This window comes from Plecotus auritus (assembly GCF_963455305.1).
Source record: "Plecotus auritus genome assembly, chromosome: 9".
Classification (NCBI taxonomy): domain Eukaryota; kingdom Metazoa; phylum Chordata; class Mammalia; order Chiroptera; family Vespertilionidae; genus Plecotus; species Plecotus auritus.
In genome coordinates this window covers 2,624,912-2,652,005 of record NC_137783.1, presented here as the reverse complement: position 1 = coordinate 2,652,005, position 27,094 = coordinate 2,624,912, and the positions used below count along the sequence as shown (strand labels likewise).

The 27,094-nt window shown below is 57.6% G+C and overlaps 2 protein-coding genes across 2 annotated transcripts in view; one reads left to right on the top strand and one right to left on the bottom strand.

Annotated features, from left to right (window-relative positions):
* Nucleotides 1-17,511, top strand: part of DHX32 (DEAH-box helicase 32 (putative)) — a 20,786-nt gene extending 3,275 nt beyond the window's left edge. Inside the window, exons 2-12 of the mRNA XM_080642724.1 lie at nucleotides 2,035-2,470; nucleotides 5,156-5,349; nucleotides 6,399-6,771; nucleotides 9,924-10,169; nucleotides 11,446-11,545; nucleotides 11,636-11,794; nucleotides 12,887-13,078; nucleotides 13,673-13,822; nucleotides 15,266-15,453; nucleotides 16,149-16,330; nucleotides 17,171-17,511. Of these exons, the coding sequence (XP_080498850.1) occupies nucleotides 2,192-2,470; nucleotides 5,156-5,349; nucleotides 6,399-6,771; nucleotides 9,924-10,169; nucleotides 11,446-11,545; nucleotides 11,636-11,794; nucleotides 12,887-13,078; nucleotides 13,673-13,822; nucleotides 15,266-15,453; nucleotides 16,149-16,330; nucleotides 17,171-17,342 (2,235 nt within the window). The 5' untranslated portion in view covers nucleotides 2,035-2,191 and the 3' untranslated portion in view covers nucleotides 17,343-17,511. The remainder of the gene's footprint in view (nucleotides 1-2,034; nucleotides 2,471-5,155; nucleotides 5,350-6,398; nucleotides 6,772-9,923; nucleotides 10,170-11,445; nucleotides 11,546-11,635; nucleotides 11,795-12,886; nucleotides 13,079-13,672; nucleotides 13,823-15,265; nucleotides 15,454-16,148; nucleotides 16,331-17,170) is intronic.
* On the bottom strand, nucleotides 17,484-27,094 carry BCCIP (BRCA2 and CDKN1A interacting protein). The gene is made up of 7 exons (XM_080642725.1): nucleotides 26,890-27,094; nucleotides 25,070-25,144; nucleotides 24,243-24,323; nucleotides 22,610-22,699; nucleotides 21,558-21,745; nucleotides 19,363-19,537; nucleotides 17,484-17,917 (listed from the first exon to the last, which is right to left on the bottom strand). The coding sequence occupies exons 1-7, from the start codon at nucleotides 27,058-27,060 to the stop codon at nucleotides 17,747-17,749; spliced, it is 951 nt and encodes a 316-aa protein (XP_080498851.1). The 5' UTR covers nucleotides 27,061-27,094; the 3' UTR covers nucleotides 17,484-17,746.

The window sequence follows — 27,094 nt, the reverse complement described above, 5'->3', positions numbered from 1 at the left end:
TGGAAACGTGGTGTATTAAAGAGCTTACGTGTAAAGGTTGTGACTGGCTCAGGCATGTAGTAAGCCTTTGCTGAGCACCCACACTGTGCTGGGGCATCCTGGGGTCTGGGGTTGGTGCTCCAGGGACTGGGAATGGCCACCTGGAGTGTGGGAGGCAGGACAGCCCGGGCAGAGGCACGGAGGCCGGTCCCCACAGGCGCTCACGTGGCTGGAGCCGAGCACTCAGCTCTCAGCTTCTAGCGGACTCACCCGTTTGCTCAGCTCGCTCACTAGACGTATAAATGAGCCACATTAATACTAGCACACCTTACTCACTCTGCTTTTACTCAAATGGTAGTTTTTAAAATATTACTCCGTAAAGGAAAGTCATCAAAATAATATTGAAAAGCACTGTGACCCAGTCGTTTGAAATTCTAGTAAAACGCTTGATTTATAAACTTCTATGGAGGGAGTGGTATGTTATTATGATACATACGCACTGGTTGAGCTTGGGAAGTCTTTCTGTACATAAGTCTAAAAATTGTAAATTATCATAGAATCTAGGATTCTTTAAAAAAGTAATTGATTAGTCAAGCTGCATATGGTATGAACCAATATTGAGTTAAAAGTGAATTTTTTATTTGAGTGTTTTTAAAATCCAATTAATTTGATTTGCTTACTTAAAAACAAGACATTGCCAACTTGTTAGAACTCTAGAAATAAGGTTTTTAAAATAAAGTTCTGAATTTTTACTTTACCTGTTCAAGAAAGGTTTCAGTAGACGCTAGAAATTAAATAGAATACGCTTTTGGGAAGCTCGGAGCCAGTTAAAACCAGGAAAACAAAAAGGTAGCCCCTACAAGCTGAAAGTCCCAGGAATGATAAGCGCTTTGCTTCAGTGACAGTAAACTTGAAGTGTAACAGGCCTGGGAGAGAGTTTCATACTAAATATTTTACTAACTCCATGTAGGTGCTCAAACTTTATTTTTCACAGTTTTTAAATGTCTTTCTTTCTTTGAAAGAGCAACGCATTTCCTGTTTTATGGTTATTTCTTCCCAAGCATAGAATGTTCTATCTGGCCCTCAGTGTCCTGGGGAGCGGGTGGGGGTGGGACAGCTTACTCACTCAGGCCCGGAGGCTCTCCCACGTGTCTGATGGCTGGGGCCCCCTTTTTATTCCTTAGGGCTGGGAACTGGCCCTCCAGCCACTAACCACCCACCTTCAGCCACAGCGGCAATACATGGGGCCCGTTAGGGATATGAAATGCCATGAACCGCATTTTAGGATTTGTTCTTTGGACTTGAGTTTTAGTTTCCCTGGTTAAGGTGAAAGGGGCTTGTCCCCGGCCCTAGGGCCGCCTGTTAAACCCCGGTCACTGGGAGCAGCAGGCCCTACCCTGGCCCAGGGGCTGAGCCACGGGGGGGCGGGTGACAGGTCTGTCCTTTCGTAGGACATGTCTCTCCTTCATTTAAATGACACGTTGTCTTTGCTGCCTCTTGAATCTGCCATGCTGGGCTGAGACCCTGGTCCCCGCAGATAGCCGGGGTTTCTGGTGCTTTAGACCAGAGCCCTCGTGGGCAGAGCTGGCCGCCTCCACGGGGAAAGGGACGGCTCACCACTTCCCGCCCGGGACTTGGGAAACGGCACAAGCAGGCGCCAAGTGGAGTTTTAAAACGGTCTCCTTTAACCGAGAGGGGATCTTAACTTGAAGAATGACAACAGGCCTTCGGGCGGTCGGAGCTACGGGAGCGCTCGGCGGACACCCATCGCCCCTTTCTCTGGCCGCCCCGCTTGGTAAGGCTGAGGCCAGTGACGGAGCCTCGCCGCGCCCTCCCGTGGCTTTCCGTTCCCTGCCCTGGCTGTGGACAGCCACCCCTCCAGGCGGGGAGCACTGTCCCGCGTGGAGTCACTTCCCAAGCTGCCCAGGACAGGCGGGCAGCAGAGCCGGCTCAGAGCCAGCCAGCCTCCTGGCTCAGCGGGTGGGGGAGGTGGGGGCAGGGGCTCCCCCGTTTCCTCGGGACACTGCGGCCCTGACCTGACTTTTCTGTTTCCAGCGAGGGAGCCAGCAGCCGGCGCGGATCTGGGGGAGGGGCGCCTCGAGCCCGCACCCGTCCGGGGTCAGCCCTCCCCCCGCGTGCAGCGGCCACGGCGACGCTAGAGGCCCCGGGAGAACGGGGCTGGGATGCCCGCTGTGTGAGCTCCCCCGACAGGATGGAAGAAGAGCGGGAATGTCCAGACTCCTCGGCGGAAAAACGCTATTTCCCCGAATCCCTGGATTCCAGTGACGGCGAGGAGGAGGGCCTTCTGGCCTGCGAGGACCTGGAGCTCAACCCCTTCGATGGGCTGCCCTACTCCTCCCGGTACTACAAGCTCCTGAAGGAGAGGGAAGGCCTGCCCATCTGGACGGAGAAGTACTCCTTCATGGAGAGCCTGCTCCAGAGTCAGGTGGTCATCGTCTCTGGAGACGCCAAGTGCGGGAAGAGCTCCCAGGTGAGTGGCCCCGCGCCCCGGGCTCCCCGAGTCTTCACCACAGACACGGCCCAGGGCCGGCTACTGTCGTGTCCATCATGTGACATAAGCCAGAGGCCACGCAGCGGCAGTGAAGCCCCGGGTACATGCCCACGCCAGCAGTGACGGCAGCGAGGGGTTAGTGTGCCTCTGGGTTTCCTCGAGGGCGGGAGCAGGTCCACGCCCGTGGCCTCAGCTGCGTGGATTTCAGCCGTTTGCCTGCCAGGGCTTCAGGGTGTGGCTCAGGGCTGCACGCCCAGCAGCCTGGCAGGATGCCTGGGTGGCTTGTTGGTAAAGCTGGGGGGGCACTGGGGCCTAAGGCTGCTCCAGGTGTGGACTCGGTGACCGGTACTGAGTGAGGAGTGAGTGGGGGGCCTTGGCCCGGGCCGCGGGCTGGCTGGTGGGAGGAGCCGGCGGGCGTCCTGGAGACTCGCGGGGGGAGCGGCGTGGCTCTGGGCCCCGGTGTGTCCGGTGCGCACGTGGCGCTCCCCGTGGTCAGAGGGCCACGGGCGAGGTGAGGGCCTGCAGCAGCGGAGGGGAGCGGCCGCCTGTGGGTGCCCCCCGCGGGCAGCGCTGAGCCGGTACAGGACACCGCGGCCGCTGCTGGGTTCTGGTCTGGACTGGGCCCACCCCGAGGACCGGGTCCGACCCTCCACCAGCCAGCAGCCCAGCGCCCGTGCCTGTCGCCTGGGGTGGGGGGAGCGACTTTGCTTTTGCTGGCTGAGATGGTGCAACTTGTAGAATTTCCGTCACTGGCGTCGAGAAGGGCCTGATGCAGGTTAGATCCTGGTCCCCAGAGCCGCCTCCCCCTAAAGCGCAGGCGGCCGAGTCCTGGTGATCGCCTTTCGGGGAGCCCGGGGCCGGACCCGGTCCTCACGGCACCCAGGGAGCTGGGGGCCAGACCCGGTTCTCAGGGCGCCCATGATATCCGCCTCGCTTGCACCCCAAGGTGGTGAGGTGGCTTCACTGCCCCGGCTGTAGACCCCCCCCCCCCCACACACACACACACACACATCGCAGTCGGAAGCCGCCCAAGGACGTGGCTGAGAAGCGGACAGCTGCGGTGCCACCGTTAGGAGAGCCGAAGGCGTGCTTTCTAGCGCGTGTAAATGTGGTGTCTGCTGCCTGAACTCCAAGGAGACTGCTTGGTAAACAGGGCGTTTTCCATGTGACGGAGGAGCGGCAACCTGCTTCTGTCACCCAATTGTGCGACTCTGCTGTCCACGACAGCGAAGCGGGCGCCCCGGTGTTTGCCTGCCCCGGCAGGCGCGGCCTCCAAGCTTCCCGGTTCTCACCTTCCAGAGACCGTGGGGGGAGGAGAGAGGGTGCTGTGGGGGCACAGAATCGGGGCTCAGAATGGGGCACAGCACGGCCTTCGAGGTCTTCACTGAGGCAGGAGCCAGGAGCCCCCGGGCGATGGTCACACCCCAGCCAAGGCCGAGTCACTATTGGGCTGTGAGGACCCACCTCCTCGGCGCCGCAGGCCCCAGTGACCCAGGCTCCAGGCTGCGGGGGTATGAAGGGTGGATGTGCTCTCCCCTTGGCACAGCCCTGGCGCCCGCTGGGCAGTCCCTGCCAGCTGTGGCTGAGCATTTCACGGGGCCTGCAGCGGCTGTGACTGTCCTGCCGGCTGTGGCTGAGCATTTCACGGGGCCTGCAGCGGCTGTGACCGTCCTGCCTGGATTCGGTCCCGGGTCCTGAGCAGTGTGCTCACCTCCATAGCCCAGGCAGGCGTGAGTGCGTTGCTGATTCGTTTTTCCCTGCTGCCGAGGCTGGCACCTTTGGTAAAATGCTGGAACTACATTTAGTTGCACGTTTAGTGGTGGGTACTTGCAGTCCGCGGGAGTCATTCACTTGGAGTTTCTTACGATTTCTGGTGAAGTGATGTCTGGTTTTCAAATTACAGTGAGCGTTAAAACTAAGAATTCCATGATGGGCCTAGCAAATAGCAAATATCAAGGTAGTTAAATATTAAAACTTAAATACCTTTAATCTATTTAAACACTCTCGCAATGATTTTTCTTAAAAACACGGGCGGCACAGCGTGCTTCACTGGCAGTGTCTTGGGACTGTAACACACAGGTGGTCTCGGCCCTTTCTGCTAGTCATTCCCGCACCAATGAGCCGGAGATAAATGCTGGTGTATTTACCTTTAAATACCAGGGAGGTGCTAACAGGCTCATCTGTTTGTTTTATTCTGAGCATTTAAATATAAATGCTTTCACTCTGAGTCACTATTTCTCATCTCAATGCTATGCAGTGTGTACTTTGCTTAAAACACAATAGTTGATATGGCAAGACATGTTTTTCATGGAGGTTTCCAGAAAGAAAATAAGTCATAAATAGATTAGTTTTTTTTGTGTGTGTGTGTGTGTGTGTGTGTGTGTTTGTTTTGTTTTTTTAGAAATATAGCTGAGGTTAAAAACACATATGTATTTTGCCTTTTATTTTTACCTGCCCTTTTTTAAAAACCATCTGGGAATCGAACGTTAACAGTCCTGCTAACGCCTTCCTATTCCTTCTGGCTTTCCTTCGTTGCCAGTGGTAACTGTGGGTAAACACAGACTGTTTGGAGGTTCGCTCAGAGGGTGACTCCCTGGTGACCCCACTTACACGATGAGCCCGGTGGGCTTCCTGACGGCGCTGACGTCTCGCCCTCGCCCGCAGGTGCCGCAGTGGTGTGCCGAGTACTGCCTGTCCGTCCGCTACCAGCACGGGGGCGTGGTGTGCACGCAGGCGCACAAGCAGCCCGCCGTCCAGCTCGCCCTGCGCGTAGCGGACGAAATGGATGTCAACATTGGCCATGAGGTCGGCTACGTGATCCCGTTTGAGAACTGCTGCACCAGCGAGACCATCCTGAGGTTGGTGGGGGTCCCGCCTGCTATGCTGGCGACTGGGCTTGTTTCACCGTCACCGGAGCGTGTGCCCCTGCATTCCACGCCCAGACACCTGCCATGTTCATGACGGCTCTGTCCCAGCCTGGCCTCATCGGGGTTCCTGGTCTAACCCTCCACGACCCTCGTGACCCTCAGGGAAGTCACTTGTTGGGTGGCCCCCAGACCTCAGTCTTGTCTTCTCAAGCCCCACCTCAGGGTGGGTCCGTATAGGCTGGCCGTGCGCCGGCCAGACCTGGGGTCTCGTCATCCGCACCACCCCTCTGCTTGCTGAGCCGCGCCTCTTCCGGCTTGGCTAATTCCCCTGGTCCATGCCAGGGTCACCTCCTCCACGAAGGCTTCCCTGACCTCCCACAGTGTAAACAGAAAACCCGGATGGGTTTACAACACTGGACATCAGCCCTCACCATGGCTGTTTAGATCCGTGTTTTCCACACTGTACTCTCCCAAGTCTCCTCATTTATAAATCTGAGCTAGGAAGGTCTGCCTTCAAGATTTACTCGGAAGGTTAAAGAGAAAGACAGCCACAGTGCCTGGCACACACGCGGGGCTTAGTAAGTGTCCGCGTCCTTCCTTTCCTTCCTTGGAAGGCGTCAGCTGAGCTCTGTCAGGCCACCCCACCCTCCCCCCCCGATGACGTGGCGAGAGGACTCGGGACTCAGTATGTCGTTGACTCACAGCTCAGATTTACCGCGTGAAAGCACACGCCGCCGTCAGCGAGGGAGCTGGCACGGGTGGAGCCCACAGGAACCCAGGCGCTATCAACAGCACTGAGGGCAGAGCCTTCCACTGGGCTCGAGATGCTCTCGGGGCCCGTGACCGTCTGTACGCGGTCTAAAGTTGGCGCACGGGCATTTTGCGGTTGTGAGGGTCTGTCGGTTCTTCCGACGGGAGGGACTCTGAGCCCAGTAAAGGCTCAGAGCTCCCGGTCACAGCGCGGGCCCCAGGCCCGGCCTCTCTGGTCCTGGGAGGTGGGCGGGAGTCCGCGCCGAGGGCTAGCTGCGTGCCCCCTGCAGGTACTGCACGGACGACATGCTGCAGCGCGAGATGATGTCCAGCCCCTTCCTGGCCGGCTACGGCGTCGTCGTGCTGGACGACGTCCAGGAGAGAAGCATCGCGACCGACGTGCTGCTCGGGCTCCTCAAAGGCGTCCTGCTGGCGAGGCCGGAGCTGAAGCTGGTCATCAACACGCCGCCCCTGCTGCTCAGCAGGCTCAGCGCTCACTACGGCGCCGTGGCGCTCGTGGAGGTGCCGAGCAGGCGCCCCGTGGAGGTGGTGCACCTCAGTGGGGCTCCGGGGCAGGCTCTGGAGTCGGTCTTGCGCCTCATCTTTGAAATTCACCACTCGGGCGAGAAGGGCGACATCGTCGTCTTTCTGGCCTGTGAACAAGTAAGTAACCAACTCTAACCCCAGAGGAATGAGGTGACGCCTGGACACCTTTTAACCCCGCGGGGTGCTTTTAACGACTAACATACAGGTTTCGGTTTGCTGCTGACTAATATTTGGTTCCTCGCTTTGTGCACTTCGGAAGAAACGCAGGCAGGTAAATAAAACGCACTGAACGGGAAGTGTTTCTAAGGTCAGGCGCTGCTCTGAAAGCAGACGGCATGAGGCCTCGTCCAAATCCGTAGGACGATCCCGGAGCCAGTTCCCTCCCCCAGCTCGGCCATGTGGGCCCCCGAGGGCAGAGCCGGTGCCCTTGCGAGGTGCTGCACCGACTCAGAAGCTCTCGCTGCCTCCCCAGGATCGGGAGCGTCTGCTGGAGATGAGATGAGGAACCTAATAAGCTAAGTATGTGGCGCAGGGTCAATAAACAAGCAAGCAAATGAGGTCCCATAACCGTTCCTACAATAGCCAGCGGGGTACTGGCGGAGGGACAACTTACAGCACGCCCAGGGCTGTCTCCTGATGCTGGGCGCCTGGGCTAAAAAGATGAAAATCTTAACTTGGATTCTTCAAAACGTCTTTTGAAAAGAACGACTGGGCGACTGGGAAGGTGTAACAGCCTGTCGCTGCTTTTAGTCGCGTGCGGTGTGGGGACACCTGTCCGTACTGCAGCTGCACTGGCGGGCCTTCTCTCTGCTGCCCTGACCCTAAGCCTCCAGTCACCAGACCGAGACCTCCACCCGAGGGCCTGGCTTCCTGGGCCCTTCTCCTGCCATCCTCACTCCGAAAGTCCTGGTTTTAGACTGTGGCCCACGTATGTAGTGATCCCGTGACCGAGCAGAAACGCAGAGGGAAACTGTTCGACATGGGCTGAGCCACCGCTGAAGAGACCTCAGCTCCCGCCGAGGCTCTCCCCACGCGGTCACCGGCTTCCAGAAGCGCTCGCAGACCTGCTTCCTCCGCTGACGTGTGGAGCCAAGGATGGCTGGTCCCCGCCCTGGGACACCAGTCTCACAGCTGAGACTGCATCTGTCTCCGTGCGGGCGGCAACTTAGAATCCCAGGTACATGGCAACGAGAGCGCATTGATCGACTCGCCGTGTGCAGCGGCCAGCTTCCTCCGTAATAACGCCTCACCACCTCAGGACTCGCTGTGTTGCCATGTCTTCCTCGAGCACGACTCAGGCCCCTCCAGAGCCCTGCAGAGTCACGAAGTGACTGGGGAGACAGGAGGAGAAGTGACGAAGGCGATTAGGTTGTCAGTGTCGCTGGCGAGGCCTCGGGAAGGGAGGGCACAGGCTCAGCGGGAGGTCTCCACCAGGAAGCCCGGTCGCCAGGTGAAGAGGACGCTGGTTTCTGGGGGAAAGTATCAGGACGGGTGAGGAGCCAGCTCCAAGTCAGAGTAAGCGACATGCCACCGTGGCTCTCTGAGAACTGAACCGGTAACAGTGGTGGGTAGTGGGCTCCGAGGGTGTGGACTCGCCCGCGTCTACCTGAGCTGTCATCAGGGGCCTCGGGACTTGGGGATCGCCCCCTCGAGCAGGTGCCGGCTTACCTAGGAGGGTAGTGCCAGTGGTAGACCCCCGGGCTCAGGGAGCTGGGCCGCCTCCTCACATCACAGCGCAAGGCATTTCCTGCTGAGGAACCGCCAGTCCTGCGGAGCCTCAGCATCTTGCAGGTGACGGTCGGATGAAGGCTGCAGGCGGATCTGCATCTGCGCCTGAGATGAGGGTGCACCGACGGGGCAGGGCGGCCAGACCCGTCCCGAGGGAGGGCCTCACCCCTCGCCCCAGCTTCCCCCGCCGCCGCCTGGCTCTTGAGCAAGAACACAGATCAGCGTCCTGACGGGACTGTCTTTTCTCACCACTTATGTCAGAGCTCCTCTCCTGTGGTCTTGGAGTCTGTCTCTTGAAAACACGTCTCGCTCTGAAATCCACGTGGCGGTTCCTGTCATGTCCCCGTACTCCTGGAAGCTTGCTTGGATTCTAGGTGAAACTTAAAATCTGCCGTAGCCGTTAAATGCCGCGGAAAACGGACCCAGGCAGAAATGCACTAATTGCCATTTTAGACCGCAGAGTTCTCCTGCATTTCGGGGCGAGAGCACCTCACTCCGAGCCCCGCGTGTTCACAGCACGGCACGCTGGTCCTCGTCACGGAACTGTCCGCTGACCCGCAGAACAGGACGTCACAGAGAGCATGGGCTGGGGTTCTGGGAATATCTGCGCTGGTTATCGGGCAACTCGGAGCTGCACGCGAGGCAGTTCGGGTCTCCCTGGGGAGGGCTCTAGCGTGGGCCTTCACCCTGAGAGAGAGCTGGACGGCTTCCTTCCGCGGGTGAGCCTCTTGTTCCGTGGCTTTGCGGGTAATTCTAGGAAAGCCCCACGGCGATAAATGCACCGTACACACACACTGAGGAAGAGAGAGATGACTAAACCACCCACTGAAGCACAAAATGCGTATTGTAAGCATATTTGTCCAATTCTGAAGGTTCTGACCGCAGAGCCCTGGGCCAGCTGAGCGTGAGGCGGCGGAACCACCGCGACACGTGCTTCCACTCGGCTCTCCTCCCTTCTGGCAGGTCCTGCTCTTCTTTCCTCCTCCCCGTCTGGGACAAACGCAGCAGCAGACCCCTGACAGCTGCGAAGTTCAAGCAACCAGAAGCCAGTAAAGAGCTAGGGCTAGTCTGAAGCGCTAGGGGTGAGAATAATCTCCAGGATGACCTGGGGGGACCCTGATGGCAGGATGTATGTACGCTGCGATTGGGAATCTGGAGACTGGAACTCCTGGTTCCTGGTTCTGCCGCCGGGAACGCAGTGATGCATCGCACCGATGGGAGAGTAACGTGTTTCGCTGCCCGTTAGTGGAGATGAGAACCGCATCAGGCTAGAAAATGGGGATGAGCCCTGGCCGGTGGCTCAGTAGGTGGAGCATCAACCTGCAGACCAAAGGGTCCCGGGTTCAATTCCAGTCAAGGGCACGTACCTGGTTGCAGGCTCCTTGCCGGGCCGTGTGCAGGAGGCAGCCAATCAGAGTGCTTCTCCCATCCCTTCCCGCGGGCGCTGCAGCTTCTGCCTGCAGTTGTGCTCACCGGACGCTAACGTGACCACGTCTGTGACGTGCCACACCCTCATGGCTGGTGTCACCTCTGCCCTCTAGGATATCGAAAAAGCCTACGAAAGCGTCTGCCGAGAAGGCTGTCGCCCGGACGCAGACCGCGGCGAGCTGGTGGTGGTGCCCTTGTACCCGAGAGAGAAGTGCGCGCTGTTCAAGCCCAACGACGAGACGGAGCGACGCTGCCCGGCCCCTCAGCGGCGAGTGGTGCTGACCGCCAGCCCCGGGGAGGCCCTGATCGGGAGCAGCTCGGTCCGCTTTGTGATCGACGTGGGTGTGGAGAGGAGGAAGGTAACTCCTACCCAACAGCTGGGCAGAGTCGAGGGTCAGTTTCTGGGGTTCCTGCCCTTTTCTGGACCGGAGTGGGGCTGAGGGCTGAGGGGTGCTGCTTGCTCCGGGCAGGGAGCGCCCGCTGCCCTTGGCGGCACCTTCGTGGTCTGGACACAATAAAGGGGTGGAGGCGCCAGAGGCGGCGTTGTGAGAAGGACACGGCTGCGGCAGCCTAAGGGGGCGTCCTCGTCAGCGGCTTTTCTTTAGCGAGTTGCTGCCTCCTGAGCAGTTAGGGCTCCTCGGTGTTTCTGGCAAACCCTTTATCAAGGTCATCAGCGTCTTCCCTCAAGTAACTTACTGAGATTAGTTTCAAGTGCACTGGCGCTGACTGTAACAGACTTTAGCTTTGTGACTACATAATACAACTCCACCCTGAAATCTGGAGACTGTATTCTTTTCTTTTTTTTCTTTTTAATATATTTTATTGATTTTTCACAGAGAGGAAGGGAGAGGGATAGAGAGTTAGAAACACCGATGAGAGAGAAACATCGATCAGCTGCCTCCTGCACACCTCCTACTGGGGATGTGCCCGCAACCAAGGTCCATGCCCTTGACCGGAATCGAACCTGGGACCCTTCAGTCCGCAGGCTGACGCTCTATCCACTGAGCCACACCGGTCAGGGCAAGACTGTATTCTTTTCTGTATAGCTGCCTTTAGAGAAAAAAGCGAGTGGAAATGGAATAGGATGGCTCACTCTCAAAGAACTGGGACGTAGGTCCGGCACGTCAGGCCGAGCAGGGCCTGCCTGAGCACTGACCCGCTCCGCACGGCCAGATGCCGTGTGCTCTCACCTTCCAGAAAACTGCGCGTTCGGCAGGTTCCGGGAACGGGGTGAGCCAGTCGCCGCCCAGGGAAGCCAGGGCCACTCCTTAAGTTGCCCCGGAGCAGCCACGTCGCAGTCCTCCTGTAGCTGGCAGGGTGGACAGGTCTGTGCACGTCTGAAGGGGAGATGGGAGCTCAGGCTGTTGGCACAGAACACTGACGGAGCAGCACTGCCAGGTGGCAGTCCTCCGCGTGGCACCCGAGTACCTGCGCCCCGTGTCGCGCTCGCGAAGGGACAGCACTAGTATTTCAGCGATGCCTGAGGCCCACACTGTGGGCAGCGGACAGCCTTGAACCCCCTACCGAGCACTTGGCGTCTCCATCTCGAGACGAGCAAAGCACAGTGAACGCGGAGGATGGGCCTGTCGCAGAGCCTTGGCGGCAGTGACGCCGACGGTGCTGTCCCCACCACAGGTGTACAACCCTCGCATTCGGGCGAGCTCGCGGGTCAGGCAGCCCATCAGCCACAGCCAAGCGGAGGCGCGCAAGCAGATCCTCAGCTCGACGTCGTCAGGTAGCGCTGCGGGCATCACCCCAACTCCCGGGCACCCCGTCCACGGCCACGGCCACGGCCAGGCAGGAGAGCACCCCTTGTCTCTTCCAGGAAAGCTGTTCCGCCTGTACTCGGAAGAGTTCGCCTCCAAGGACATGCGGCCGCTGAAGCCGGCAGAGGTGCAGGAGGCCAACCTGACGAGCCTGGTGCTCTTCATGAAGCGGATCGACATCGCGGGCCTGGGCCACTGCGACCTCCTCAACAGACCAGGTAGCGCACGGCGGCGGGCGGGCGGGCAGCAGGGCGGGGCCTAAGCTGACTGCCGGGCATCGTGTTGGGGACACGGTAGATGTGTGGTCACGAGGGAGGAGAAAAGCAGGAATTGTAGTGTCAAGATTGGGAAAGGCACACAGCTCTCCATCAGCACGCAGCATTCCCGTTCTCGGCGGTCACCCAGCGAGACTAGCTGGTCACCGGGGACGGAGGTCGGGGGAGAATTAGTGTCTCCTGACAGTACGCACGCAACCACATGCCGCCGCACTCGGGAGCAGAGCGGTGGGCGCCTGACTCACCGCTCGGGAAGGGAAGGATGCGTGCAGCTGCCGCCCGTGTTCAGCTGGTGAATGAAATCCGCAGATCCGCCAGCTGGCCTCCTTTTCAGGGTCCGTGAACCGTGAGGAAATGATCTGGCGTAACTGGGCTACAGGCTGTTAAGTGAGCGCAGATCGTGATACAGAGCTCTTTAAAAATAAAAACCAGTCGTTTTCCTTCCCTGGTGCTGAGGACTGACCTCCATTGTGAGTGAGTCACTGCTGACCGGGGTCAGGGAGCTCAGGCCAGCTGACCCTGCGTGGACGGGGCTCAGAGGTCTTCCACCGGACAGCAGTGGTACCTAGAGACTCGGATGAGCCTGCCCAGTCTGTCCTGTGTGGGCACCGGGCACGGGCCCTCTGATCCTCCGGGTGGCTGTCGGGCCTGCAGTAGTTTCTCACGTGTGCTGCTGACCATGGAGGGGACGCTCGTAGATCCCCCAGGTCCTCTGTACAGCTGCCTCCTCGCACCCCGACCAACGGGCTCTGGCCATCACAGGCTCCCCAAACCCGCAGCACCATCCCCACAGCTCGGGGTCTGCAGGCTCCATCCGGCTTCCCTCCCTGCACCACAGCCTGAAACTGTAAGGCAGTAGCTGGGCAGTCACGTGGCTCATGTCATTGGTGTCCCCGCTCAGGAGTCATCGCCTGGTGTTCTGACTTGGAACTGCTGAATCATGTTTGTTCACTACTGGAGGGACATCCTGGGCCTGTCGCTCCGCCTCGGGACTGTTCTCTCCCCAGCCCCCGAGGCTGACTGTTCTCTCCCCAGCCCCCGAGAGCCTGATGCAGGCTCTGGAGGACCTGGACTACCTGGCGGCGCTGGACAACGACGGGAACCTGTCGGAGTTTGGAATCATCATGTCCGAGTTTCCCCTGGACCCACAACTCTCCAAGTCTATCCTAGCGTCCTGCGAGTTTGACTGTGTAGATGAAATGCTGACCATCGCTGCCATGGTAACAGGTACCCAGGACTCCTGTTTTATGAATCTGCACGGCTAGAGCTTTAGGTGAGATCAGGTTGAAGTGATAATATTTTAATAGATGAAAAAGTAGAAAATTATAACCATTACCTTAGAATGAAAAAACCTAAATCAGAGCTAGTGAACGTCTTAATCTGACAGGTGAAAGCATACCAGATTAGCTTTTGCTGACGGCAGCACAGATCAAGAAAAATTGGAAGAAAATGTGTCACGAGACATGTTCTTCCCCAAAGGATGTGTGTGTGGCTTTACTCCCTGCACCTGTTCCCTTGGTCTGCGCGCTGGAAGTTAGGCAGACAGAGCGAAGGCTGTGGTGCGTGAGAACCTGTGTTCTAACCCTGCACTGCACTGCCCGGACCACCCGTCCCCGCTCCCGCTGCAGCACAGCCCGTAGGACCAGCGGATTGAGAAAGACAAACCGCAACAAGGAGCCCCACACAGGACAGCCCCTAAGCCCTTGATGCTGAGAAAAAGGGAAAACGGGTCAGCCGGAGTGAGACCGGCTGCCGCACGCCCGAGAGCCGTGCTGCCCGAGACGCCTCCTCACTGCTGTCCTCGCCCCTTTTGTCTTCAAGCTCCCAGCTGCTTCTCGCATCTGCCGCGTGGAGCTGAGGAGGCCGCCCTGACTTGTTGGAAGACGTTTCTACATCCCGAAGGCGATCACTTTACCCTCATCAACGTTTACAAGGCCTACCAAGACGCAGCTCTGAGTTCCGCCAGCGAGCGTAAGTGGTGCTTGATTCTGAGAGGTCACCCACGGAGCCCCCTTTCCTCCCCCAGGAAGCTGAGTAACTCGTCGAACACCCGCTCTCTAGCCCCTGGTCACGGCGGCGCAATGGGGCTTGAGGCCCTAAGTGCACCCTTGGTCTCCCCGAGCAGAGACACTCGCTCCTGCTCCCAGCGCTTTGGCAGCTGCAGGCTGTGGGGCCGCGGGCGGGCCCAGACTGGACCCAGCGTTCGGCTCGGCCGCGCTCAGCGGGCACTGCCAAGGGCAGGATGACACAGGGAGACTCGCACAGCTCCTGCCCTCGATTTGGGGAGAAAACAAGGAACTGCCATTGTAGGTGCCCGGGGTCACAGCTGTGCTCCCTGCTGTCCACAGCCTGGCACCCCCTGCTGGACGGAGAGGCTCTGGGGCAAAAGCCAAACAAACCCCCTCCAGATAACAGCAGAGACCGGGCCGGTGCTGAGACGCTGGGAGAACAGGGCTGGAGCTTGGCAAAGGCGGGGAGGGCAGAGGAGGGGCAGGGGGGACGGGCGGGGGACCCGAGTCCTGAGCATGGAATGGGGCCTGCAGCAGCGGGGAAGGCAGAAGTTACACGGGGCGGGGTTCAGCAGCCTCTTTGAGAGCCCGCGGATGGGGCCAGGTGCGTGCTCCTGTGGCTCCACAGGGGCCTGCGTGGACAGGACAGGGCCCAAGCCCGGGCTGCACTGCCGGCCAGGCCCCCGCCGGCCCACCGGTAGCTGTAGTGGCCAGAAGAGGGACTTCACGCTGAACCAGGCGCAGGACTTTTAATGTAGATTTGCAGCTGGGGTAGCTTAACTCTGTAATTCCCAGACCCCCCAGAAGTCACCCTTCTCTTTTAATGAACTTTAGAGGCCCGGTGCAAGGGAGGGACCGCGGGAGGGCTGCAGGGCGTCTCGCCCAGTCTCCATCGGCCGGACTCTGGCACCAAGCTAACCTTCCGGTCGAAGTGTCTGCCCCCTGGTGGTCAGTGCACGTCATCGCTAGCGGTCGAACGGTTGCTTAGGCTTTTATATAGAGATAGAACATGTGTTTCCTGGACCAGAGGACTCTCCACTGTGAGCCCCTCCTGTCCTACTCCGAGCAGCGGGGACCACACATCCTGCTGTGCACACCGGATACACGGGGACTCAGGCAATACCCTCTGCCCGTGAGCCAGACAGGTGACAGGCTCTCGGTCCCCGCTAGGAGCATGTGGTCTCCAGTTCGTGGGGCCGTGGGACGCCTGAGCCCCCTGGCCAGTGCAGGTTCCTCCTGGCAGCGCCACAGAGGGCCCACCTGGCTGCCCCAGAGGTCCCTGTCCGTGCTGCCTCCCTGCACGCACCATGTGACCGCCTCAGGTCAGGGAAGCAGCGGAGAGAGCACCTTCCTGGCCAGGCCCTTGCAGACCCACCGCGATCCTGACCCCGTGCCCGCCCCGCAGACGGCGTGGAGAAGTGGTGCCAGGACCGCTTCCTGAGCTGCGCCGCCCTGAGGATGGCGGACGCCATCCGCGCCGAGCTCGTGGAGACCGTCCGGCGGATCGAGCTGCCCTACGCAGAGCCCGCGTTCGGCTCCCGGGAGAACACGCTGAACATCAAGAAGGCCCTGCTGTCCGGCTTCTTCATGCAGGTGAGGACGGGCGCCTCCACGGGGCCCTCCACCCCCCAGGCGGGCGCTCTGCCAGGAGCCGCTCGGCGGTCACTTTACTGAGGTTCACTTTAAAACACAACGAAAGCCGATGCGACTTCGTATTTAAATATCCTGCCCCTCGGGCATGAAGGGCTAAGCCAGAACAGGCCACCTCTGTCCACAGGGGCCGGGGAAGGGCAGGCCCGCCTCTGACCTGGTGGCGAACTCGCTCACGTCTCGGGGTGAATAACGCCCCGCAAACAGAAAGCACCTCCTCCGCTGCTCCTCACAGGGAGGCTGACAGAGAACGTAGGAGAAGTGGGTCTGACATCCCCTCACCCACCCCAACGCGGCCTGCTGGAGGCGCGACCTCTCAGCTCCGAGGGCCTCGTCCCTGCGGGAGGTTAGGTCCTGGCGTCACCGGGTCTTGAGGACTAGACGAGCGAGGCCACGAGGTGTGCTGTTCGTGAGCGGCCTTATTCACGAGCAGACAGCACCCACTGCAGCCGCCCCGCAGGCACTGCTCGGGTCGCACCATCACCACTGCTCTGTCTTTCTTCGGAGTCTGGAAATAGGAAGCGTGGGTGGACTCCGGTCCTAAGGCTCCGTAGGAAAGAGACCCTTTGGGGTTTTAGCCAAGCGCGTGGAGGGCTGATCTCCGCAGTAACAGTCTCCCCTGACCACGCCGCCTCTAGATCGCTCGGGACGTGGACGGGTCGGGCAACTACCTGATGCTGACGCACAAGCAGGTGGCGCAGCTGCACCCGCTGTCCAGCTACTCGCTCGGCAGGAAGACGCCTGAGTGGGTCCTCTTCCACAAGTTCAGCATCTGCGAGAACAACTACATCAGGATCACCTCCGAGACCTCCCCGGAGCTGTGCGTCTCAGGGATGGGTTCCTACTACGTGTTGGGCTCCGTTACAGGAGTTTCTACGTAGCGATCCTGCACCGTCCCGGCCTTGAGGCCGCAGCACAGAGGCCCCGTTATACGTAAACACAAGCGGGCTGCCTCTGACCAGGAACAAAATGCTGCGGAGGAGCCGGCGGGGGCAGGCCTTGAGGAGTGAGCTCAGCCTCTCAGCGGATGAGCCACTGAGACTGAGTTGGGGGGCGGGGGGCTGACGACAGGCAGCGGCCGGAGCGGTGGGGCTTATGGCCACAGGGTTGGGGTTTAGGCCGAGTGCAGTGCTGAGAGCAGCTGGAGATGAAGAAGGGCGGCATCTCAGGCACCTAAAGACCCCCTGGCTGCCCAGTGAACGGGTGGAGGGAGGGGCAGTGGTGAGAAGGCAGACTGGCCCCTCAGAGGCTGGTACAGTGCCGGGTCCGCCCTGAAGGTCCCTCCTCCGCGGGCAGAGGGGTGCTCTGGCAGGAACCGAGGGAAAGCAAGAGCTGTCCACTCAGCTGGACGTGGAGTGGCTGAGTTAGGAAGAGGGAGAGACGAAGGTCCCCCTCTTACCACCCAGAATCCTCCGGGCATCAGATCGGATCCTTCGCACTGGGTGGTCGGAGGGGAAGTGCAGAGTCCCCGGTGGTCAGAGCGGTGGCCTAACACTGGAGAAGCCAGCTGGCCCTAGAAGTGCTAGTGGGTTGGTTCCCTAAGAACAGCAGCCAGGGCACGGAGGAGCCCACGTTCTGTGCCAGCCTATGGCTTCTGCGGGCGGGAGGGCTCGGGCACGCTCGCCGTCTCCCGCCAATGGCCCTATTTCTGTTAGCACAGGTTTGTGCAGCTGGCGCCGCAGTACTACTTCAGCAACCTGCCCCCCAGCGAGAGCAAGGACATCCTGCAGCAAGCGATGGACCGCCTGGCCCCCGCCCCCGCCGGGAAAGGGGAGCAGGCGCCGAGCGAGAAGAGCCCTGAAACTACTGAACAGAGGTGCGCCCTGCAGTGACGCCTCGGAACCTCCCGGAGCCCCACGCGCCATGCACGCCCCGTCGGCCTGCGGGGTGGCGCCGGGCAGCGACTCCCGGGAGGACGGCCTCCGAGCCGCACAGGAGAGTCTTGAAACAAACGAACACTTTGTATATTATTTAAAAATAAAATATAGACGTTTTTATTGAGCTCTTTAAATTACTACTCCACGTTTTTCTTCTTACGGGGAGGTTTTTAATCAACCATTCGTAATTTGACCAAAAAATGTTAAACACTATTTTGTAAATGTGTCACAGACACAGGCGACAGGACCCTACTTTGTGTAGAGAAGCTAAATCTAAATAAAGTCTTGAGTTTTTCAGTAAAACTCCCCTGGGTTTTCTGGTGATTTTACCAACAAGCACACCCTCTCGGTGGGAACGGCTAGACAGACAGGTGTTCTTCCAGCGCAGCCATGACCTCACCCATCCTGTCACACGGGACCAGCATCACGGTGCGCAGGGGCTTCATCGGGACGTCGTCGAAGGACCACCGGCCGCCCAGACACGAGTCGCTCTCCTCCTGCACCGAGTAGCTGAACCTCAGGACGGCCTTCTAAAGCACAAACACCGTGAGTAAGCAACCCTCCCTCGGTCGGCAGCAAAGAACACTGTTTGACGCATTTTCCTAGGAACGGGGGCTGAAGGAAGCCCGAAGGGACACTCGGCAGAAGGCACCGCCACGAGGTGAGCCAGCAGCAGGGGACACTGAGCTACCGCCCACTTACACTCTGTCTACCACTCTGAAGTCACTCAGTCACAACCCTGGGACAGAGGGACAGTAACAGGCACAACACTGGACATCTAACAAGACGACCCTGCAAATGCAGGCCTTTCCCGCTGCCCCAGCTGCCTCCTTGGCAGAGAGCTGCTGTGGACGAAGGGAAGCGTGAACCAGCCGTGTTCGAACACCCACACGCACCCCGAGATGCGGCGGCACAGCCGCAGTTTCTTTTCCCCGTCTCCTTCCTGAAAAGACGAGCGGCGCTGCCAGTCTTGACTAGGAGAGTCCAGAGAAATAGGCCGCGGCGGCCATCCCCGGAGAGGGCCCTCCTCGGAGATTTACTCCTGGGGAGGGCTGCACGGGGGAGGGTCTTCTCAATCTGGCTGGCCATCGCGCACAAGCTACCTTTACCGGAAAGGAAGTGCTAGAAACCCACTAACGGGATGACATCAGGACGAGGGGCAGAGCGGCACGTGAGCCAGACGGGAGGGCAGGGGTCCACCCGGTGGGCTGGGACCGCAGCTAATGGCTCTGTCCCTCAGACTCAATGTCCGCCTTAAAAAACCCAGGCTAATCCTACCTCCCGGGGGGTTGGGAGTCACAGCTCTCGCAGCACATTATCAACGCCTGATCGCTACCAGCAGGTGCATGATCTTCTCCTCCCGCACTCACCACCAGCAGGGGCTGGGCGGTGATGACCTGTGAGAACCCAGGGCGCGCCAGGCACTGGGAGCTGCCAGCAGTGGGGACATGGAGGAAAACAGCGGCCACACTCAAAGGAGTGTGGGTCCAAAATGGGAGTGTCCTTACTGTCAAGAAAACCCCTATACACAGGGGAACCTTGGTTCTCGAACTTAATTCATTCCGGAAGGCTGTTCAAGAAGCGATTTGTTTGAAAATCCAATCAGCAAAAGCAAAAAACACAAAAATATTCCCAGCACCATTTCCTGAGATGTTAACAAGGTGGGGTTTAGGGCAGGTAAAGGCATGTACTGGGGGGGAGGGGGGGTTGGGGGAGGTCAATGGGGGAAAAAAAGAGACATGTACTACTATTTTTAATACTTCAAACAATTAAAAAAAATGTAAAAAAAATAAAATTTAAAAAATTAAAAAAAAAAAAAGGTGGGGTTTAGCAGTAAACTCACTCACTCACTCTCTCCTTTGTCACCTGAGAGGCGCATGACTGATCACATCAGCATGAAAGGGCTGCTGGTTCAGAACCGAACTGAGAACCGGAGGTTCCATCTAAACAAACACAAGGAACAAGACAGTCTTACCTCGTAGAAAAACTCTTCCTCTGCATTTGCAAACATTAACTCATCCTTCTTTGGGCTGCTCTGCTTCTTTTTGGAATTGCTTTTTCCTGCTTCCGCAAACGTCTTGCTGATCAGAAGGTAGAAGTGACACTTCCCACATGGCTTGTTGGTCTTGTGTGCCTCCGCCAGTTCTTTCCTACAAGACACACACAGGTCTGCTGCCGGGCCAGGGGACATCAGTCCAGCCACCCCCCAGGCCCTGGGGACGCGGAGAGGCCTGGCAGGGCTCCTGCTGGGACGCGGCTCACTGCACAGACGTTCGGTCTGGCACTTCCACGGCAGTGCGTTTCAGTTTTGCCGTCTGCACTTTCAGTTGTTCTAACAGTGCTTTCACAAAGAGCAGGTGACAAGTCGCTCAGATTAGGCTCTGAGTTGTCAGCAGAGGAGTCTCAGATTCCTCAACAGCACTGCCTGCGCACAAGTTAAAAACACTAAGAATCTCGAGTTTTAAAACAGCAAACACACAAAGGCACGTGGCCACTCCCAACGCCATGGGAGCACGTGACTGCTCCCGTCTCCAAGCACGAGTCCATGCCTAATTTCTCCCGCTGCCGAAGTCACACTGCAAAGCAAAGACACCTAACGCTGCAGAGTCAGCACAACAGCAGCGAAGCCTCCATTTCCCTTCCTGAAAGTATGCATCACCCTGTGCATTCGGCAAACAAAACGTAAGGAAACGCGCCACAGCCCACTCAGCGTCCTTTACTAGGGGATCAGAAGGCGGCCACCCGCCTGGGAAATCAGGTAAGCGTGAGCTCAGCTGATCAGGAAGAGACAACACAAAACAAACCCACTATGGAGCTCGGGGGGAGGGGAGGAATCTATATAAAACCCTAATATGCAAATAGACCAAGAGCAGAACAACCAGTCGCTATGATGCTCACTGACCACCAGGGGGCAGACACTCAACGCAGGAGCTGCCCCCAGCCCTCAGGCCCCAACCAGCGGCAGTGGTGGGCATGGCTGGTGAGCAGGTGGTGCCAGGCCAGCTAAGGTTGGTGCAAGCGGGGTCCCCTGATCAACCCGCTGGCCACCCCACAAAGAGAGGTGACCAGTGGCGGCAGTTGGGAGTGGGGCCAGCAAGCGGGCCGCGCCAGGCCAAGGCGGGTGTGAGCGGGGGCCCCAATCACCCTGCCAGTCACCCCACAGATCAACCCTAATCACGGGCCAGGCCTAGGGACCCTAACCATGCATGAGTTTCATGCACCGGGCCTCTAGTCTACCTAATAAAAGAGTAACATGCGAATTGACCGTACCTTTGTGACACCCACCAGCCAATCAGGAATGAGTATGCAAATTAACCCAACAAAGATGGCCGGTTAATTTGCATACACAGGTGCTGAGCAGCTGGGGGCGGGGTGGGATGCATTCCGCACCACCCCAGCCACTCCGGGCCTCTGGGCAGCGTGGGAAGGCGGAAAGGCGGCTCTGGGCGGAGCGGAAAGGCGGCTCCGGCCAGAGCGAAGGCGCTGCCGGCAGCCAGGGAAGGAAGGCCCATTCTTGCACGAATCTTCGTGCATCGGGCCTCTAGTGAATCTATAAAGGAAAATGGGGAAAAAAGCCTCCAGCCTCCGGTTATATTCGCACATTCCCACTAAGGAAACCACAAGTGCCAAGACCTCAGGAACACTGGACTGGGAGGGCGAGGGGCCTGTCTGCATTCTCGTACTCCTCTAGTCGAAGCACAGGCAATACCATTCTAGCTCCTCTTACATGTAAGATGTTCTCGTAAACTTAAAGCTGCGTTTAAAAACAAAACAACCCTGAGAAGCCAGAAATATGGAATCAAGAGTATGGTTTCCTTAGTCATCAAACATTCCAATGAAATTTAGAAATTTTACTCAGTTTTTGTTACTGTTGTAATTATTCAGTATTTTTCATGTTAATCTACCCATGAAGGTGAAAATCTCGTCAAATAGGAGTGAAAAGTCTACATGAGACTCGCCTACTTTAATACCACTTACATCTCCAAGGTTACGAAGACTTGTCAGAATAGCCTTAGTGATTAAAACTGAAAAGCCGATAACGAGGACCATGGGCAGCTTCGGCCGAGCGCTCCCTGCCCACCCGCTGCCGCCCAGCCCAGGCGGGACTCCGCACCCCCTCCTGCGTCCCGTTTCTGAGCCCTGGGAAGCCTGCCCGGCTCGGGCGCTTACTGGAGCTGCCGGTGCATGGGCAGCGCGATCTGCGCAGGGACGTTGATGAACCGCTCGCTCAGGAGCAGGCCCACGGGCCTGGAGCTGTCATTCAAGAGCTTGGCCAGCTGCTCCACCACGCTCTTCTCACAGTTCTTCGCACAGCTGCCCAGAGTCAGCTCTTTAATCTGCTCAGCACACTGGGTCCCCTGAAAGCAGAGACGGCGCCTCTGACTACAGGCCACCCCTTCCAGCAGAAACCTGACAGGGAGCACCCCCTACTTACAGGGAGGGGCAGTTTTGTCCCAGCCTTTAAAGCCTGACGTCTTCAGTGGTGACTGCTGTGTGCTTCTCAGAGGCAACTATGCCTGGTGTTAACGGCCACCCGTGACGGTGGGGAGAGGGCCCGGGATGAGCCAGTGCACCTCAGAGATGGCGGAGGGAACTGCAAGCTCATTGAAAAGCAGAGTGCAGCCTGCGCCTGGTGAGGAAGGGAAGCAGCTGGTTTTTCCTTTCCACTGGGATCATCAGTGAGCAGTAAAGAGCGATGAGCGCAAACTCCGTGACCGTCAGTGTCAGTAGCGCCCTGCCCTGCGGGGAGCAGCACAGCCCATCACCGAGCAGCTGCAGAGGCAGCACCAGCCGTGTGTCAACCCTTACAACCACAGGAGGAAGGATTTGAACTGGGTACACACTAGTCAAAACAAAACGCCTCCGCCCGGCCGGAGTGGCTCAGGTGTTGAATGTCGACCTATGAACCAGGAGTCCATGGTTAGATTCCCGGTCAGGGCACGTGCCCAGGTTGCGGGCTCAATCCCCAGTGGGGGGCATGCAGGAAGCCAATCCATGATTCTTTCTCATCATTGATGTTTCTAGCTCTCTCCCTCTCCCTACCTCTGAATAAAAATATATTTTAAAAAAAAAATTACCTTCACTTGAAAATAGGTTACGGTGAGACTTCACAAGAGCACACGCCCTTACCACAATTGTCACGCCTGACAGAAACACTTCATGTGTGTTATACAAGCAGTCTGGCCTAAGGGAGACCACACAGGTGCTCCCAGGGGACCCACCTTGCGTTCAGTTAAATTGAGAAGACTTATGAAACCAAAAACCTCATCTTCGTCCACATCGTCGTCACTGTCTTCTGAAACATCCGTTTGCTATTTAAAGAGAAAAGTGTTTTAAGTTACACTTGGTTGGGAAGAAATAGGACACCAAGCCGGAACCTAGGCCTCACTACTGCTTAAACACAAACGGTTTTATCACCGTCACCAGGAAAGCATCACGGTAACAGCGGTGTGGCCCGTGTCCACCCTGTGCCTCCCTTGATCCCGTATCTCTTTCCACATTCTGCGGGACCTCTCCTGCCCTAACTTTACGAGGTTCCTAAGACGTTTTCTTTACTAGATTCTCAGCATGTTACAGATCCAGAACAGCTAATGCCTCATGAAATACACTGTTCAGTCTGTTTTCCAAACGATTTGGCGGGAGCGGCCCTGCTCGTCTCTGCGGGTCCACACGCCTCACCGAAGTCCTGTGCTGCCGAGCGCGGCCAGCCCTGGCTCCTAGGAAGGTGACTGATGCCCGAGGGCCACTTATTCTCAGGCAGAGACAAGAGGCGAGGACGAAAATGGCAAATTCAGAAAACAGCTAAGAATGAAAAGCTTGGCTCCCACTGACCCTCCTGGCTTAGATGCACCAAACATTACTCTTCCAAGACTGACCTGCTCAACCTAGTCCAGTGGTCAGCAAACTCATTAGTCAACAGAGCCAAATATCAACAGTACGACGATTGAAATTTCTTTTGAGAGCCAAATTTTTTAAACTTAAACGTCTTCTAACGCCACTTCTTCAAAATAGACTTGCCCAGGCCGTGGTCTTTTGTGGAAGAGCCACACCCAAGGGGCCAAAGAGCCGCATGTGGCTCGCGAGCCACAGTTTGCCGACCACTGACCTAGTCCAACCTGGAACGTCCAGGCAGGAAATAAAGTCGGACAATGAGCTGGGCACAGGGGGTGGGCACAGGACCATACCAGTGACAGCTCCACACGAGGCCAGCCGCATGCCACACAGCTCTAAGCACCTTACACTCAGCTACGCACTCCGTCCACCTCCCACCCTACGAGGTAGGCATACGCATCATCCGCTTTCAGACTGACATCGGCACAGAATGTCTTGTGACAGCCTGTACTGTCCACAGAGGGCCACAAGGACATCGCCTATCCCTCCTCGTCTGGCAGTGACCCACACACTCATCCCCTCAAGAGGTGGGGGGTCTATGCGCCCTCCCCTGGGACCCGTGTGGGGCTTCCTGTCTCCTGAAAACGCCCAAGTCTCCAGCTGCTGCTCAATAGCTCATTTGCGTTATTATAGGCAAATCAAACCCAATGTGCAAGTCCGAACTCGGTTCCCCTCCTAACTACCGTCCTCCATTCGCTACCCTGGTTGCTTGAGCCAGACCCTCGGAGTCATGCCTGACTCCTTTCCCCTCCCCCTCGGCCCATCATATTTCATCTCCCCAATGCCTTCTGAATCAGCCCACTTCTCTCCCTCTCCACCACCATTACCCGCACTGCGGCCCTTAATAACCCAGTCTGCCTGCTCCGTTCCGACGGAAGCGTCCGGCCGGCTGACTATACACCGGGAGGGACTTTCCAGGATCAAGAACCAATTTAATGAGAATGAGCGCAGCTGCCTGCTTACCTTAATCACACTCCCGATGTGGTTCTGCTGGATTAAGAGCTCCGTTAGTTCTGCAGTGTTTACAGGTGCCTTTAGGAAAAGCTAAGAGAAAACCAATAATTTTAAATTAAAGTCAGAGTGCGATATCTAAACATACTTCCAATGTCCATATTCAAATAAAAACCATGAAATTCCAATGATTTGACCAGGAAGGTGACCAGGGCACTAAAGGCTCTAACGGGAACTGAAGCCGCCTCCACGGGGCAAAGGAAAATGTAGGAGCAGCAGATGCTGCCGGGGTATGACTTCTACGTAAGAACTCCTCTCCTGAGAAAGCTGGGATGTGACTTAGGAAAAGACAGAACAGTGGCTCAATTAATGAGCAGATGAAAGTGTTGCAGGAGAGCCTTAACCGGTTTGGCTCAGTGGATAGAGCGTCGGCCTGCGGACTGAAGGGTCCCGGGTTCGATACCGATCAAGGGCATGTACCCTGGTTGCGGGCACATCCCCAGTAGGGGGTGTGCAGGAGGCAGCTGGTCGATGTTTCTCTCTCATCGATGTTTCTGACTCTCTATCCCTCTCCCTTCCTCTCTGTAAAAAATCAATAAAATATATTTAAAAAAAAGAAAGTGTTGCAGGAGGAAGAATAGTCAAATACGTTCATGGAGGAAGGGGCTGGGAGCAGAAGCACAAAGAGAAGTTCTTCCCTCTGGGCCGGGACCAGGGCCGGCGGGAGGGAGGACGGGAAGGGAATTCTAAAGCAGAGAGGACCATGCCGACAGAGCGGTGCTGCGGGCCTGGATTTTCTTAGAAGAGCAAGTTTACGCGGAAGGAGTACAAAGCAATACCTGCTGCAGCAATCTCTTAATTCCGTCATAATCGCCGTCTGAGATGGAATAAGCTTCAAATTCAACGTTCACTTCCTGTAAGGAACACACAAACCAGATCATCACACAGAACTCTCTAGGGCACGTCAGGCATCATGTCCCACTGCAGATTTTCTTCTCCCTCCTACCTCCAATCTTTCTGGCTCTAACTCTAGCTACAGAACATGCCAGAAAAAGGACAAGAAGAAAAGGTTCCCTAAAGAACTGTAACTGTCAAGCCTACAAAACAGGCAAACATCATCCACCCTGCATTCGCACAAATCACAAAACCTCTCAGGCCACCTCCCCACTGGACGTAAAAGCTCGGGAAGAACAAGACCCTCGGCCAGGTTTCCGGCTGAGAAGGCAGCTCCGGGTCAGCCGGCGGCCACACAGGAGCGCTCACCTGCCTGCGACAGGGCGAGCACCGAACAGGATCGCTTCCCAAGTCCCTGCTGCCTGGACCTGGACCCTGCCCACGTGCCTGAGGCGACGCTGCGTTCACCTGGCAGGTGTGTACCACCCGGTACCACCGCGTACCACGCACTGTGCCAGGCACGCAGATGAAGAGGTGAGGACGTGAAGGACCCTGCCTTCAGAAAGCCAGCAGGGTAGGCGGAAATACAGACGTTAGGGAAATATTCACGTAAACGAACAGCTGCACCTACACGCGCTTTCAGACACGGGCGCGCGGTGTCACAGCAGCTTGGAAACAGGTCGGGTCAGGAAAGGCTTCCCTTCAAGAAGCGACATCTGAGCTGGGAACTGAGGACAGGAGAGTCCCTGGGGCAGGTGTACAGGGACTCAAAGGTGTGCAGCTGGGTCCCTGATCTACATTTGCAGAACCACCAGGACACAATCTAGGAGGTGACGCCACGGAAACATCCCATAAATAACTAAATGAAAGGATTACTTCACGCCACAAACAAAACCTGAGGTGCTTTCAAATGCTACACATCGACCCTGGAGGACCCTGGTGGACCCCCGTAAGTGACGCACTGACCACGGGGCTCTGGTGAGAAGCGACTTGCACACACTTCCCGTTGTGCAGGTCCTGGGATGTGGGTCTTTGGGATGTGGGTCTTAGCTGACGGAGACCGCAGAGGAAAAGCAAACTTACTTCCGCCGTCGGTCCTGACGTGCACGGATTTAAGCACCCGGGCTGCTAACTGGCCAGAGCCTGGATCCCAAGGTCCTTGCACAGCCTTGGACCCGGCTCTGAAGTCAGCTCAGCCAAACTATGTGATCAGCAAACTAAACCAAACAACACAGTGCCATGACTCAGGTCTGAATGTATTCCTTTAAAATATTAAATAAACTCCTGTCCGGCTGGCCTTTGTGGCTGAGCATCAACCTATGAACCAGATCAAGGTTGGATTCCCCGCGAGGGCACGTGCCCGGGATGCGGGCTCCATCCCCAGTAGGGGGCGTGCAGGAGGCAGCCCATCAATGGTTCTCTCTCATCATGGACGTTTCTCTCTCCCTCTACCTTCCTCTCGGAAACCAATGATATATACATTTTTTTAAATAAGGTCTCTGAAGGCAAGTGCTGTGTCGGGTTTTCCTTTGGGGAGAAGGGGCAGACCCGGCCGGGGTATAACTTTTGAAAGTGATTCTGCGGCTGCGGAGTGGAGAGACCGAAGTGGAACCGGAGGGAGCCCTTTACCGCCTGCAGTCCCTGCTTGCAGACCCTCGGGGGCAGGGAAATCGCTGCTCCAAGCGCCTCGCACATTCCTCGGCCGCGGCTGCCAGAAAGCACGCTCCCAGCTGGAAGCCAAACTGGGGTCGCGGGCGCTGCTCACCTCGCCCACGACCTCGTCGTCTTCATCCTCTTCCTCGTCGCTGTCTTCGTCGTCGTCGTCGTCCTGGTCCTCCATTTCCTCGTTCTCTTCTTCCTCGTGGCACGGGACCGGGGCGCCGAGCGTCTGTGGGGTCCCACCGCCCGTGGCGCGCCGCTTGGGCCTGGACGCCATGCTGCCGCGCTCACTGCGCCTGCGCAACTGCCTC

Excerpts from the sequence above, each read along its gene's own strand:
- BCCIP (XM_080642725.1), bottom strand. The coding sequence starts at position 27,060 with ATGGCGTCCAGGCCCAAGCGGCGCGCCACGGGCGGTGGGACCCCACAG. Across the intron at positions 21,746-22,609 it reads TCAATTTAACTGAACGCAAG|GGGACCCAGTGTGCTGAGCA; the intron begins GTGGGTCCCCTG and ends CTCTGCTTTCAG. Across the intron at positions 17,918-19,362 it reads AGGAAGAGTTTTTCTACGAG|AAGGCCGTCCTGAGGTTCAG; the intron begins GTAAGACTGTCT and ends TTTGTGCTTTAG.